At 38.2% G+C, this 13,528-nt stretch overlaps 1 protein-coding gene across 2 annotated transcripts in view; it reads right to left on the reverse strand.

Annotated features, from left to right (window-relative positions):
- LOC122779168 (seizure protein 6-like) overlaps positions 1-13,528 on the reverse strand; it is a 121,921-nt gene that overhangs the window by 21,527 nt on the left and 86,866 nt on the right. For both annotated transcript variants that reach the window (XM_044041289.1, XM_044041290.1), the window contains exons 5-8: positions 4,671-4,856; positions 2,324-2,492; positions 469-635; positions 177-371 (exon numbers count right to left, since the gene is read on the reverse strand). In XM_044041289.1, coding sequence (XP_043897224.1) covers positions 177-371; positions 469-635; positions 2,324-2,492; positions 4,671-4,856 — 717 coding nt within the window. The remainder of the gene's footprint in view (positions 1-176; positions 372-468; positions 636-2,323; positions 2,493-4,670; positions 4,857-13,528) is intronic.

Here is a 13,528-nt window from a genome sequence, read left to right on the forward strand (position 1 = left end):
TCAAATCCATGAATCAAAGTGAATCATTTTACAGTTTGAAAAAGAAATGTATCATGGATCAGAGGAAAGAGCTTGGCGAGACATAATAACGATCACTGGTATTTCATTGAATAAATATATATATATATATATATATATAAAATCTATTTAATATTGCAATTTTTATGTTAACTCACCTCTACAGGCTGGCTCCGTTTCATTCCACTGTGGGTTTTCTGCATCGACACACTCGATCACCACGGAGCCTTGCTCTAGCGTGTAGCCGGGGTCACACGAGAATTCAACCACTGCACCCAGGCTGTAAGTGGAGTCACTGCCGCTGAAGTTGCCATATTTCACAAAGGGCTCGTAACATGTGCCTTTTGCAAAAGCTGCAGACGCATGGGAATACATCGCAAACACAGTGAATGCAGGGTTACCGTAACGTTTGTATGTCATGGATAGTCACAATCTGCATGATCAACTTGCCTTCATATCTGATGGCTGCACCAGTGGACGTCACTGTACCGTCTGTGGTGAACTCTACAAACAGGTAACGTCCAGTGCTGAGAACACCCTCATTGGGCAAATACTCCACCTCATACGAGTCATACACAGGTGGAGAGTCTATGTTGTTGCCGTTCTTTATCAGCAGCCTGCAAACATATTATATATACATACATATATATATATATTAAAAGTACATACTGTATGGAAGAAATGTATTGCATTAAATGTGGTCCATTGTGGCCGGTGAATTTTAACTGCGCTTGTTTTAAAAAAAAGAACCATAAATCATCACTGCATTTGGTTTATACCTTTTTACTCGATGAAACAATGTAGTATATCATCTAGTGTGTAACTGCAAGCGACAAAGAAGAGACACGAGGGTTGTGGATTTGTGTGCGTGCATGTGAGAGATTATTTCCATTCTGTTGGATGAGCATTATATAATTTTACCCATTTAATCCCGATAGAATTCAATTCAATTTTGACTGGTAAAGCTAAAGGTGTGACTAAGAACACTCAAAATCCAATGAAAGCAGTGACCAGTAATGTAATTAGTTGAGATGTTTAGTCTGGATGATAACATTAGGTCTTGTGCCTTCGGAAACACTGGAGAACGGTTAAGTGGCCATGACGATGAAATGACCATGATGTGTCATCAGAGATTACGGAAATGTGTTAAACTGAAATACTGACTTCACTGTTAACAATGGTTCAGTCGTTGTCGTCCCCAAATAAATGCTCATTTAAAGCCTACAAAGTCTGTCAATGTTATGTACGTTTATGTTTTGGTCTGTTGCTACACCAATTGCCAACCATCCAATAAAGCAGCTACAGTGGTACTTCAACATCTGAAGACTTAGAGTTCAGGTGAATCCACTGACATTATTATTATTTTTTTTTAATCACATGGAACTGGCATTTTGGCAGTGAGATGCTAACAGAACCCTCTCTGTGGTCTTCCTCATTTCTTCCTGCCTGTCGGCTCCATCTTCAACATCCTTTGTCTAGTATAATCACCATCCCTCCTCTCTAGTTTGATGCCAGATGCAAATGTGGATAATTTTCTCCTGAAAAGCTAAGCATTTGCACTTCAGCCAAGGTCTCTCTCCCTCTCTCTCTCTCTCTCACTCTCATACACATTGTTTATTTAATGTACGTAATGTTTTTGCAGTCATCATGTGATAAACCTCTGCCGCTGTGACTCTGCAGTTTGGAGCAGGTGACCACATTGTAACACTGGGTAAAAGTGCAGCTTCTTTTTTCCTTGATTGTGAGAGGTTCTCGGCAACCAACATTTTTATTTTGAACCGTAATAACAGGATCCATTTAAGCTGCAATGGTTGCAGTTTTTCCTTTTTACATACAGCCCCTTTAAGTGAGCCTTGAAAGGTAAAAGACACATAAAAGTTGCAAACTGTCTGTGAGCTGCACACCGTTCCACTGCTGGCTGTAATTACATTGCGATAATATACTTCACCACTCGGTCATGAGGTGAATGGCCGTGTGCGAGGAAGACATCCATGTGTATCAGTGGAGAAAAATGTCATGCAACTGTGTTTTTCCCAGCTCTCACTACCTTCTGTAGTCCCTTTAATTAATTCGCTTGATGGAACACTTAACGGTTTATAATGATAAAGGGTCCTTTCACATCCATCTGTCACTCCCTAAACATTTGGTTTATTTATAGCCTCTGAGGGTTTTAATGTCCCATCCAGAGCTATAATGTTATTCAGAAAATTAGTTTAAAGTTCCAGTGCCATCCATTCACAGAAGACTCACACACACACACACACTAACTCTTAATCTCAATGTGGTTTTAGCATGCATACACCACCTGTCATCATCCTCTGCCAGGGCCACCTTCTCAAAGTGAATGTGGAGCCGGTGGCCTTCAGGGACCTCGAGGACCCAGTGGCATGTCAGATTGTTGCTGTAGTTGCCAGGGAAACCAGGAGAGACGATACGTCCATAGGTAGCATTTTTTATCATCCCCCCACAGGATGCTGTATGGGAAAGAAAAAGTGAGAAAGGGGAGAAAGACAAAAAAAAGTTGAAGGAGAGATGAGGAAAAGTAATGACACCAGCTCAGCTATGGTAGGGGTTTCGGAGAAAAATCCCTGTTCGAGCACAGATACCATCAATATCCAGTGGACTGTGGCTGGGCTGCACTTGGCGACTCATCTGGGTCTATAAGAGAGTGTGACTGTGTGTGATGGACTTGTAAAGAGCAAACCAGCAGCACTAACACTATCAGTTCAGAGCAGCTGCAGGCAGACACACGGAGAAATACTGAAAACTGGCAGATGAGCCTCTACCAGCAGGAGAAGGATAGTCATGCAGCCCAGTTCTAATTAAGGCAGCAGGTCCAACGGCCTTGTTTTGCTCCAAAGAATAACCCCCGTGCGCCGCTAATCACATGCACACACACTCATCTGCCCTTAAACTGTAAGTAATAAATGCACCAAGAGACAATGCAGCAAAAGCCTCTGTTAATCAAAACCACCTGTACTCCAGAGGAAAGCCAAAGAAAGGTCTACCCACAATTTTTCAGTTGAAGGTTTGTGCAAATTTGAATGAAAATGTGCTCTTAGTATATGATAACAGCTTTTTTCAAGTTGTTAAAAACATGCTGAACTATCATATCTCACCCTGAGACTGATACAGCCTCGTGTTGGTGATCCTATGTGGCATATGCATATATATTTATGACCACTATGGTGCTAAATATCGATCTATGATTTCTTATTTTTATGTTTATGTTTTTTGTACTGTTAGTCGCATATGGTTCATGGGAGATGGGATCAGTCAGTCATCATCTAACCACTTTATCCTCCACCAGAGGGTCGCGGGGGGTGCTGTGCCAATCTCAGCTACATCGGGCGATAGGCGGGGTACACCCTGGACAGTTCGCCAGTCCATCGCAGGGCCACACACAGATAGAGACAAACAACCATTCACTCTCACACTCACTCCTATGGTCAATTTAGAGTGTCCAATTCACCTAATCCCCACATTGCATGTTTTTGGACTGTGGGAGGAAGCTGGAGAACTCCATGCAGAAAGGCCCTTGTTCCAACCGGGGCTCGAACCCGGGTCTTCTCGTTGCAAGGTGAGAGTGCTAACCACTAAACCACCGTGTGGCCCGGGAGATGGGATGTACAATTAATTTACAAAATATTTTCCAGGATTTTCCAAGATTTATATTCCTATTTTTTCAATGAAACATGCAAACTGAGAATCAATGAATGTTATTTATTTGTCAGTAATATACCTCAACAGTATGGTTCGCAAATCTTTTAAGGTGTTAAAGTTTTTTTAATATCGTCCTCTCTGTCTGCATAGGACGGTTGTTACATAGGAACACAGTGGTTGTTACATAGGAAATATTGGATTCTGTGAGGAAGGGAGTCAAGTCAAGAAACACCTTAGTTGGTCTACCTGAGACGGCAGACCAACCCCCTTCACGGCTTTGAAGGTAAGCCACCACAGAAGGACACGGGCAACTTGACTACTGGACAAGTCGTAATGGTGGTTGATTCTCAGCTACCCTGGGCTCAGTGGCCAATTGGCAAAATTGTCAAAGCCTGTCTGGGCATGGATTATTATGACTGTGTCAGAGCAGCGGAGGTGAAGATCAAAGGCCAATCTCAGCCTTGCCCTGTTGCATGACTGGTGAAATCGCCAGCTTGGGAAGATGAAGAAGACACTAAACCAAGTAATGGGTAGACTTCTCTTTCTGTTATACAAACGTAATAGTTTAAATTTGGGGGCAGCTTTGCAGGAGAGTCCATTTTTCTGTGTGTTATTTCTCTAGCCCATTTACACTTTGAATTTTTCTTAGTTTGTCTTAGGCTTTCCGTTTTGTCACCTTCGTGTCCAATCAGTGCAAGTGCTCATTGTCCCAGACTCCTCCCCTTTTATAAAAGCAGAAGACATCGATTCATCACCTTTCTCTCACCACCACTTGTAACTTACTGCAGTGCCCTGTCTTTTTTCAGCCCTAACCAATAACATTGTTACCTTTCAGTTGGTCGGACAGGTGACACAATTCCCTACCCGACCACACACCCAGCACTGTTCCCCACTCTCCCTCCCTCCTCCTCTCCCTCACTCAGGTCAGTTTTTTTCAGCTTTAGAAAAATGGGTTTAGATACCGTTTAATAAGCGAACATGCATCTTACCCACACATTGGGGCTCCTTTCCGCTCCAGTAAGGTGTAGTTGCGTTGCGACAGGTGAGCATTTTGGGACCTTGCAACCTGTAGCCGGTGAAACACTGGAAATAGGCTTCTCCACCGGCATGGAGGTGCGTCACTGAAACCTCTCCACCAGCAGGCTCTTTGGGGAATGCACAACTCAGGACAAAGGCTAGACAGGAAAGAGACAGAAATGCAGAGAAATGAAAGTGGAGAACAACACTTAACATAAAATGTATGTACATGCATATATATACATATATATGCATATATTATTTTCTTTTTTATATATATTTATTTAGTTTATGAATGATTTTCTTTCAAAATCAGCTGGCTTTCTTCCTCTTGCTCTGCTCTGGAAACACTCCATTATTTCATTATCATCGCTAATAATCATGTAGTGTTTTTCATGGAGGCATAAAGCTTAAATTAAAGAAAACAATAACACCTGTTGTTGTTTGTTTTGATGGGCTCTTTGAAACTATGTTGTTCCATTTGTACTAATGAAAGATAATGGGAGCAAATACATCTGATAATTGAATTAAGGATCATTAAATACACTGTGTTCTCAAAGAATCATGTACATGAATCCTAACCATATCTAATTGTGAGGTGAAGAGAATCTGAATTTGAAATATGCTATCTGAAAAAGTATATATATGTGCTACACTGGTTGTATTAGTGATGTTAGCAAGATATATATTATAATAATAATAAAGTGCTTTTTGCTTTGGTTGGTGCAGAGGGCGTGTGTGTGTGTGTGTGTGTGTGTGTGTGTGAACTTGTGATGCTAGGCTGTAATTAGACACAGAGAGGGAACTGCGAGAGAGCTTTAAAAACTGAAAGCATGTTTGTGCTATAATGCAGTTTAATTAGCCGCCTGCACTATATCCACTCTCAGTGAATTATCCTGATGATTTTCATAATAAGTCACCTCACCACCAGATCCACTATGGCCAACTTCATTCTTTCAAAATGTCACTTTAAATGATATTTCTGCGTCAATGACGATTTTCAGGAGTCGAAGAGTCATTTTCTTCAAAAGAATTGTTTTTGTTAGGTATATATATATATATAGATATTCATATATTCCGAAATAAATATATCATGTTATATTAATCTTTATCTGTATAGCACATTTCACATACATATTGAACATAACATTCTTTACACAGGCAAATAAAATCAAACAAGGAATCAAACTGAAATAAAAACACAAAATTCAATCAGTGGAAAGTCATCTATGTTGTTTTATTACCAATGTAGTTAAACTTAATTTAAATACATAAAAAAAATATATTATATTATATTGGTACCCATTATTTACATATTATATTACATTGAAACTTGACTCAGTCTCAAACAATGAGGACTTGACAACAAACATGTATATAATTATATATATAATTTCCCAGGACTCAATGTTTAATTCCAAACAAAACACAAATCACGGCCAAAATAAACAGTCATCAGAGCAAACAGGCTTCATAACATAATCCTCCATGTCCTGCGTTGTGTGTAACTCTTTCTGATTTGTTGTGTGGTTGCCATCGTGTCATCGCTCATCCAAACAACTGCTGAGCAGCCCACATGCACATTGAAATATTTGCACAAATAAATCAGATGCACAAACACACACGCACACACACATGCTTTCTAACCAACCCTAAGCTTATAAACATGCCCGCTATTATTTAATTGGAGTTTACGATATGCAAATGTACACAAACGCAGTAATTAACATCCCTGTGAAGTCCACTGTGGGGCTGCTGCAAATACTTTGACAAATAGAAATGTTGCACATCAGCTGAGCATCAGCATCGGTTGTGTAATGAAATAACTGGAAGAGGAATGGCCTCTGTGCTGGTTGTCAAAGAGTCGTGATTCCTGCAGGGTAAGATCAATGTTCCTGTTGTTGCTTTGCATTGTTGTCCTGTCCCTGCTTTAAATCAATGGGCTATGATGGGATGCAGTCCACACAGATAATGGAGTGAACTAACCAAGTCTGTAATGGAAGCCATTAAACAACCTTCTCTTCCTTTCTAATAACCACACGGTTCTACCTCATTAGTGTAGGCACTTTAATGACCAAACTAAAAGTTGGAAACTTCTGCAAAATGTGCAAACAACATCACAAGCAACATAATTGGACTCACTACCACGGCTTGTGTTACAACCGTGTGTGATTGTCTTGCAGCTAAATTAAAGAAACCTTTAATATGCATGGCTTTAAATCCAACTTTGGCAAGTTGCATGTCATGGTTCACCCTAATGGAGTGCAGGGGAAGCCTTAATAGCAGAGGTAAACAACAAGCAAAAGGTTTGTCTGTATGGAAATTGTATTTGAATTCCCAAAAGCAATTATGATAGTAATCAGGCATGAGCCATGTAGTGGTAAACATCTTAATCCACTTATGTAAATATGATTGAGGTTATTTGGTGTTAACAGAATCCCTGTTACACCTTCAGCTGTAGTTGTGTTTGGTCTCAGCCTGTACAAAACCCTGATATTTTTCGCTGTCATTACTCAATTCCTACTTAACTGAACTGCACCATAAATCACTGCCAGCTGTGCCTGTTTGCATGAAGCGACGAGGAAGGAATAGTGACATCTTATCAGCATCTTTAAGTTAATATTTGCAAAGGAAATTGAAATGCAGGTTTATTTATAGGTTGTTTACAATATCCCTCACCCAATCTAAACTGTCCTGACAAAGCAAACATTTAGTCAATAGCTTTTAGCACGCGCTCCTCAAAAAGAAGAGCTGAAGCAGCGGCTACACTTGAGACATTTCAGACAGGCTTGTTGTTCCACACATGTGAGCGCACGGTCTAGGCTGACCCACTTTACAACTTTCCTAAAGCTTAAACATGGTGTTTATTTTGTTTATTATTATTTTATTCCCTCAAGACAAGGTTTGAATAGGACACAAACTCCCCTGAAAGCTTCCTTCTTGGACACTGAGGGGCAGCTCAGTCTGAAACATCGTCCATGAGGTTCCTGAATATATATCCGTACGTGTTTATTTGCTCATTACATACCAATTTCCAAAGATTTGTCAATGCTTTTCCTGCTGTTGCCACACCGGCATGGTGGTGCTGCACTCAAATAGGCCACACTGACAGACACACTGGTCTGCTTGCTTCTTGTAGTTGTAAGACAGTAGGGAACTGACAGGAGAGTGACGTGATGTGTGGGAGAGAGAGACACATATTTTTTCATAGTACTCTGCAACCGACCACACTGTCACACTGTCACACTGTGTGTGTGTGTGTGTGTGTGTGTGTGTGACATGCTTAGTAGCAGTGCCACCTGATAATAGGGCTCCCCCAAATATCACAGTGTCATTCAAACACATGCCTCATGACATCATGATATCATCCTTGCTATCATAATGTTGCCTGTTTTATAATACTATAATACTGGTCAAATGAAGGATTCAAACTTTTCATCTATCCAAAGGATTGAAAATCACATATACAGACAGTGCAAATAATGTGGCGTGATATGCATTTAATCTCACATAGGCTCATATGAAAGTAGTGAAGCATGGGACGGTCGCTAAATATAACCAACAAGCAGTATTTAAATGCACATAATGCAGTTTATTTTTTTTTAATATACACATTGCTTTTTGTATTTGTGAAATCTTTTAATGTCATCATATTTTTTTAACGTTTTTTTTGTGTTAATATAAGAGCAGTAAAAAGACACTGATCACATTAGGGTGAGGACACTGGAAATAGATTAATATGATTAGAAACCGAAAAATAAATGTACAAATGTAGAGCAAGTGGTTAAACTCATATTATATTGATGGTGAATTGGATATTCAAAAAAATATTGCATTTGAACTAGAACTCAAGGGAAAGAAGGCTTTAATGCGTTGCGCCAATAAAAGCCTGTCAAATGGCCCCCATCGCCCCATGTTTTAATCTTCCGGTTTAGGTTTTTCTTTTACACAAGCCATTGGTTTCCACCATAACAAAACAAGCCATTTTTTGCCGTAAATCAGTGAGCTGCAGGGACGAGGTATGCCGCCCCTGGGTCAGCCATTCAATTTATAGTTTATCACTAACTCCAAGGAATCTAGTTTATTGCCATTATCATGGCGGCATTTACATCCCCATTGAGCATGCAGTGCAAGAGCCAGAGGCAAAAAAAAAAAAAAAGAAAAAGAAAAGTGGAGCCAATTCCTGAAGTATTAAATTACACGCCGCTTCCATTCCAGTGGATGTGGTGTTGGGCCATAAAGACTGATTGTTTTGCCATTACAAATAATAGATGCACAGCACAGGCAGTCGAGAAGATTAGCTGCTGGTACTGTAGGGCTGAAGGAAACAGATGAGGAGCTTATGTCTTCACTTATTATTTCCCTTTCTGAGAGGAGACCAAACAGCTACACTGGTGATACATTAGTGCGAGTAAAGCCTCACTTTCAAGCCTGGACCAATGTTTCAGATGAATTTGCAGCTTTTTCAGAGAGATTTGGAAAAGCATGTCGAGTATAGAAGAGTTTTACTGCTGAATACATCAGAATAAGTTTTCACGTACACCAATAAAACACTTACACTGTATGGTCTAAATTATATTAGACCAAATTGTGAACTATTTTACATCTATATTACATCTGGTAGGGAGGCCTTTTGCTGCCACACCGGCAAAATAAAAACAGATCAGTTTATTGTAAAAAAAAAAAAACTATATATACATTGTTCTTATATGTATATTGCTATAATAATATACAATAGTTTACTCTCTAACAAGAAACTATCGCGTTTTAACATGAAACGTATAATAACATAAACATAATATAGCACTTTTCGAGTATAAATTGTAGCACGAAGTGCTTTACACAATGAAAGCTACGAGACAAAACTGTCAGGAAACACCATCAGCACTGAGGAAACACTGAGCATGGATACACACAACTCAAAGTAAAAAAATAAAGACAGTATGGTATCAGAAATACAAGGTAGGTTATTGAAATAAGAGTAAATTATCGAAGGAAGATACGATGGATAAAAAAACAGTATGAAACGGACTAAATCTTAATTATCTTAACCCGGATAACTACTCTATATTAGAGTGTAATTCCTTATCTAGTAACTTTTTATTTTTCTCACTATTGCACTGTATTGCTCTTTTTTAATCTTATTGTATTATATATTTTTTATTTCTTTTTTATTCTTATTCTTATTTTTTTCTATTCACTTTGTTTTTTTCACAACTGAGCTGTGGTGAATGTGTGTTTCCCCCCTGGGGGAGGAATAAAGTCAATTCAAATCAAAATCAAATCAAAAAAAAGGGAGGTCACTAAAAGACACAATCTAGAATAAGAGCAACACAATGGAACACAAACTGAGAACATTAATAAAACAATTTAATACAATAGGATACATACAATTATTATATAATGAAATTTAATTAAAAGCCTATAAATGTGTATCTTGAGTTCCTTCAGGTGTTTGGGGAAGCTGTTCCACAAACATGAGCCATAGGAACTAACTGCTTTCTCTCTGTGATAAAATGTGTGTTTATATATATTATATATGAATATATTGTTATATTATTTATACCTCTTCCTATCCCTCTTTAGACATGTAATCTTAATTGTTCAGTATTTAATATATGAAGGGAATATATATATGTATATATATATATATATATGTACATATATATATATATATATAGTATGTGCACGTTAAAAAAAACGATTCATCCATATGTGTATGTTTTATATATAAAGTTTCACTGTTTTATTTGTTGAAGTAGAGCATCATGTGCTTAACACTGGAAACACATAAATACTGCAGTATCTCCTGTGCAAATGTTCCAAAAGTTCAAGAGTTTGTTTACAGAGTATAAGGCTTGTCATAACAAATATGCAATCAAAACCTGGGCATGAGCTAAGTTTTTTTCTTTTTACTTTATTTTTGTCATTTCACAGTTTTTCGTTGGCAGGAGTTCAAGAGGGACACATCCTGTCTTAGTGTCTCCGTCTGTCACTCTCTTATCTGTGCAACAGCGATGGATTTTCAAGCATTTTTATCATTTCTTTTTATATTGCTTCCTGTCCCTTTCTTTCACCTTTATCAAATGATGACATTCTGCGTCCTTGTTCGAAATATGGAAATATTTTGGATTGAGTAAAGATTGGCTCCTTTACCCAGATGTCAAAAGTGACTGAAGACCAATTTAGGACATCAAAAGTGACACTATTCACTCACACCTCCGTCATGATGTCTACTGTATGCGCGTTTTTCATTTGATTGAGTACATCTAAATGAAAACGCTGCCCTTCAACCATGTAATGGACATATATTCTTGAGTTGGACACAAAAGTATTTGTGCTATATAGCTACCACTGGCTTTATTGTTGGCCTTGCAGATGTAAAAATACCTATTATTTTATGAGATATTTGGTACTTTGAATGGAATGGTGTGAATTCAAGTTGCTCTTACATACAGGTCAAACATAGGTTTCACCTATGGCATCAATTAATGTTCCCCTCCATGTATGTTTAAAAGAGCCAGGATCCTGCTATTGTTTAATTGTAAGAGGAGGTCAAACTTTTGACAATATTGCTTGATTGGTGGTATATGGAATGAATTGTGTCCAACAGGTTCTGTATTGATATTTATAGGATGGAAAAAAAAATAAGGTCACACATCAAAGGTCACACATCTCGTCAGTAGCTGTTTTGAAGCACACATGTCAGCAGTCCTGCAGTTAGCAGGTAACAATGTCCAAACCTCATGTCCTGACTGTACAGCCACACATTTCCTTTTACAGGAAGATCAATAGTGTTGTTGTCTCAGGGAAAGTGATCCACTTATACAAAGCTAAAACAATGCACTACCATGCCCATTGATATTTATATGGTCGAGCTGAAAAACTCAATTTTTATGGTCATTTACTCAATAAAGTCTATTAAAGAGGAATAAATCGGGACTCGAGGCGGCATCTTATCAACACCACTGAGAAACTGTGGCAAATTGTGGATTACAGCCGATGGCGGAAACTTTCTCCGCACCTCATTTATCAACCCAGCTTATTAGTTACAGTCGGCTAATATAATCTGTACTTTTATTTTCCATTTATATCACACAATCCTGTAATAATAATTGATTTATTTTTTAACGTTAAACGTTAAGTTGTCAGATAATCATTTTTGCATACATTTTTAATTACTTAATTTGATTTTATTATTACGGCAAACAGTGCTTGTGCATACAAAGTAGTTTCTTTCTTAATTCTATTTATTTTAAAATGATGAAACAAAATGAAATGTATTGTAAAAATGAAAAAAAAAAAAGCTCCTCGTGGTAGGATTAAACATTTACTTCATACTGCAAATGCAAGTGCTGTAATAAACCATTTTTATGGTTTCAGAAAAATAATAGAGATTAAAATAATTCACTGTTCCATATTGAGTTCGCTCATCTGGGAGCTAAAACCGTTTTCTAAAATAACTTGCATGAACTATAGCACAATAATTCAGCTAAATTATACTGTAATTGCAGCTTTTTTTCCAAAAAAAGGTCCATAGATTTTAACAAAGCAAGTTGCAATAAAACTATACAGCAGGAATATTTGTCAGTTTAATTTGCAAGATACTGAATCTGAGCTCTAAATATCATGTGTTCTATTTTATTTAATATCTGCATTCTGTCATGAATAATATTGCTGACCCAGACCTTCTCCTGACCGTTTTTGTAACTTGCCTAAAGCATACATTTTGTTATTGTTTTTTTTAATCATCTTATTGCTTCAGGACCTCCTGATATCTTCCACAGGTGGTGGTGGAGAATCAATGCTATGAAACATGCTCAAAGTGACTCTTGGTAAATCATGGACTCAAACTATTTACCGAGAGCTAGTCTGCACAGCAACATTAATACAACATTACACTGCCCGGCACTAATGCTAACATGATGCTACTTTATGCTAAAATGCTTTATGCATGTGAACAAATATGAAATTTGAGTGGTTTATTTAACGTAGACAGTTCCTTACATTCTAAATTGAATGGAGTCTGTATTGTATTCATCCAATATATGGACAACTTTCCAGTACACACCCACTGCCACCCCACTGCTACCTTTTCATATACTCAGGTGTCCACGCCCCACATATGAACCACTGGTATAATTTTGAACACTTGTTGTAGAAACCTATCCCTTTTTAACGCTTATGAGCCCAATCAAACGCAAGTGACTAAAAATGTACTATATCCACTTGTATACTCCAAATAGCAATATAGAGCTCTGGTAGCTGATGTCACGAGACCAAGGTAATGCCATCAGGCAGGAACTTACACTGTCCACCTCCATTGACGTTACTCGACAACAAGTAAATTAGGCAATTTGTCAGACAATTTGTCTCTTCTCTGGCTGATTTCATGATAAAAGTGAAGATGGCGGACAGATGTTGTGCCAAAACTGTCAGAAACAGGCTAACAGGCTAACAGGCTAACAGGCTAACAGGCTAACAGAAGAACATCTTAATGGATCCCTATAGATTCAGAGAAGCGGTGGAGGTGAATCACTGCAATGAAACATGCTCAATGCGAGCAGAAGAAGACGGAGCGAGGGTAACTATTGTGGATAACTATTGGTAAATCATGGAATCAGATTAGATTTACCTGGAGATAGTTGACACAGAAACTCTCTTGAGTAAGATGAAGGGAAGTTAATTGGGTGGTTGCAAGCAGGATGCTGCAGGTCTAGAATAATGTCCTCTCCACCATCGTAAAAAGTATGCCGGGGGAATTATAAGGATCACATATATAAATTATGTCAAGTTTTGTGTTATTTTGTTCCATCTCTGTGGATTTAAA

Source organism: Solea senegalensis, linkage group LG13, assembly GCF_019176455.1.
Source record: "Solea senegalensis isolate Sse05_10M linkage group LG13, IFAPA_SoseM_1, whole genome shotgun sequence".
In the NCBI taxonomy this organism is placed as follows: domain Eukaryota; kingdom Metazoa; phylum Chordata; class Actinopteri; order Pleuronectiformes; family Soleidae; genus Solea; species Solea senegalensis.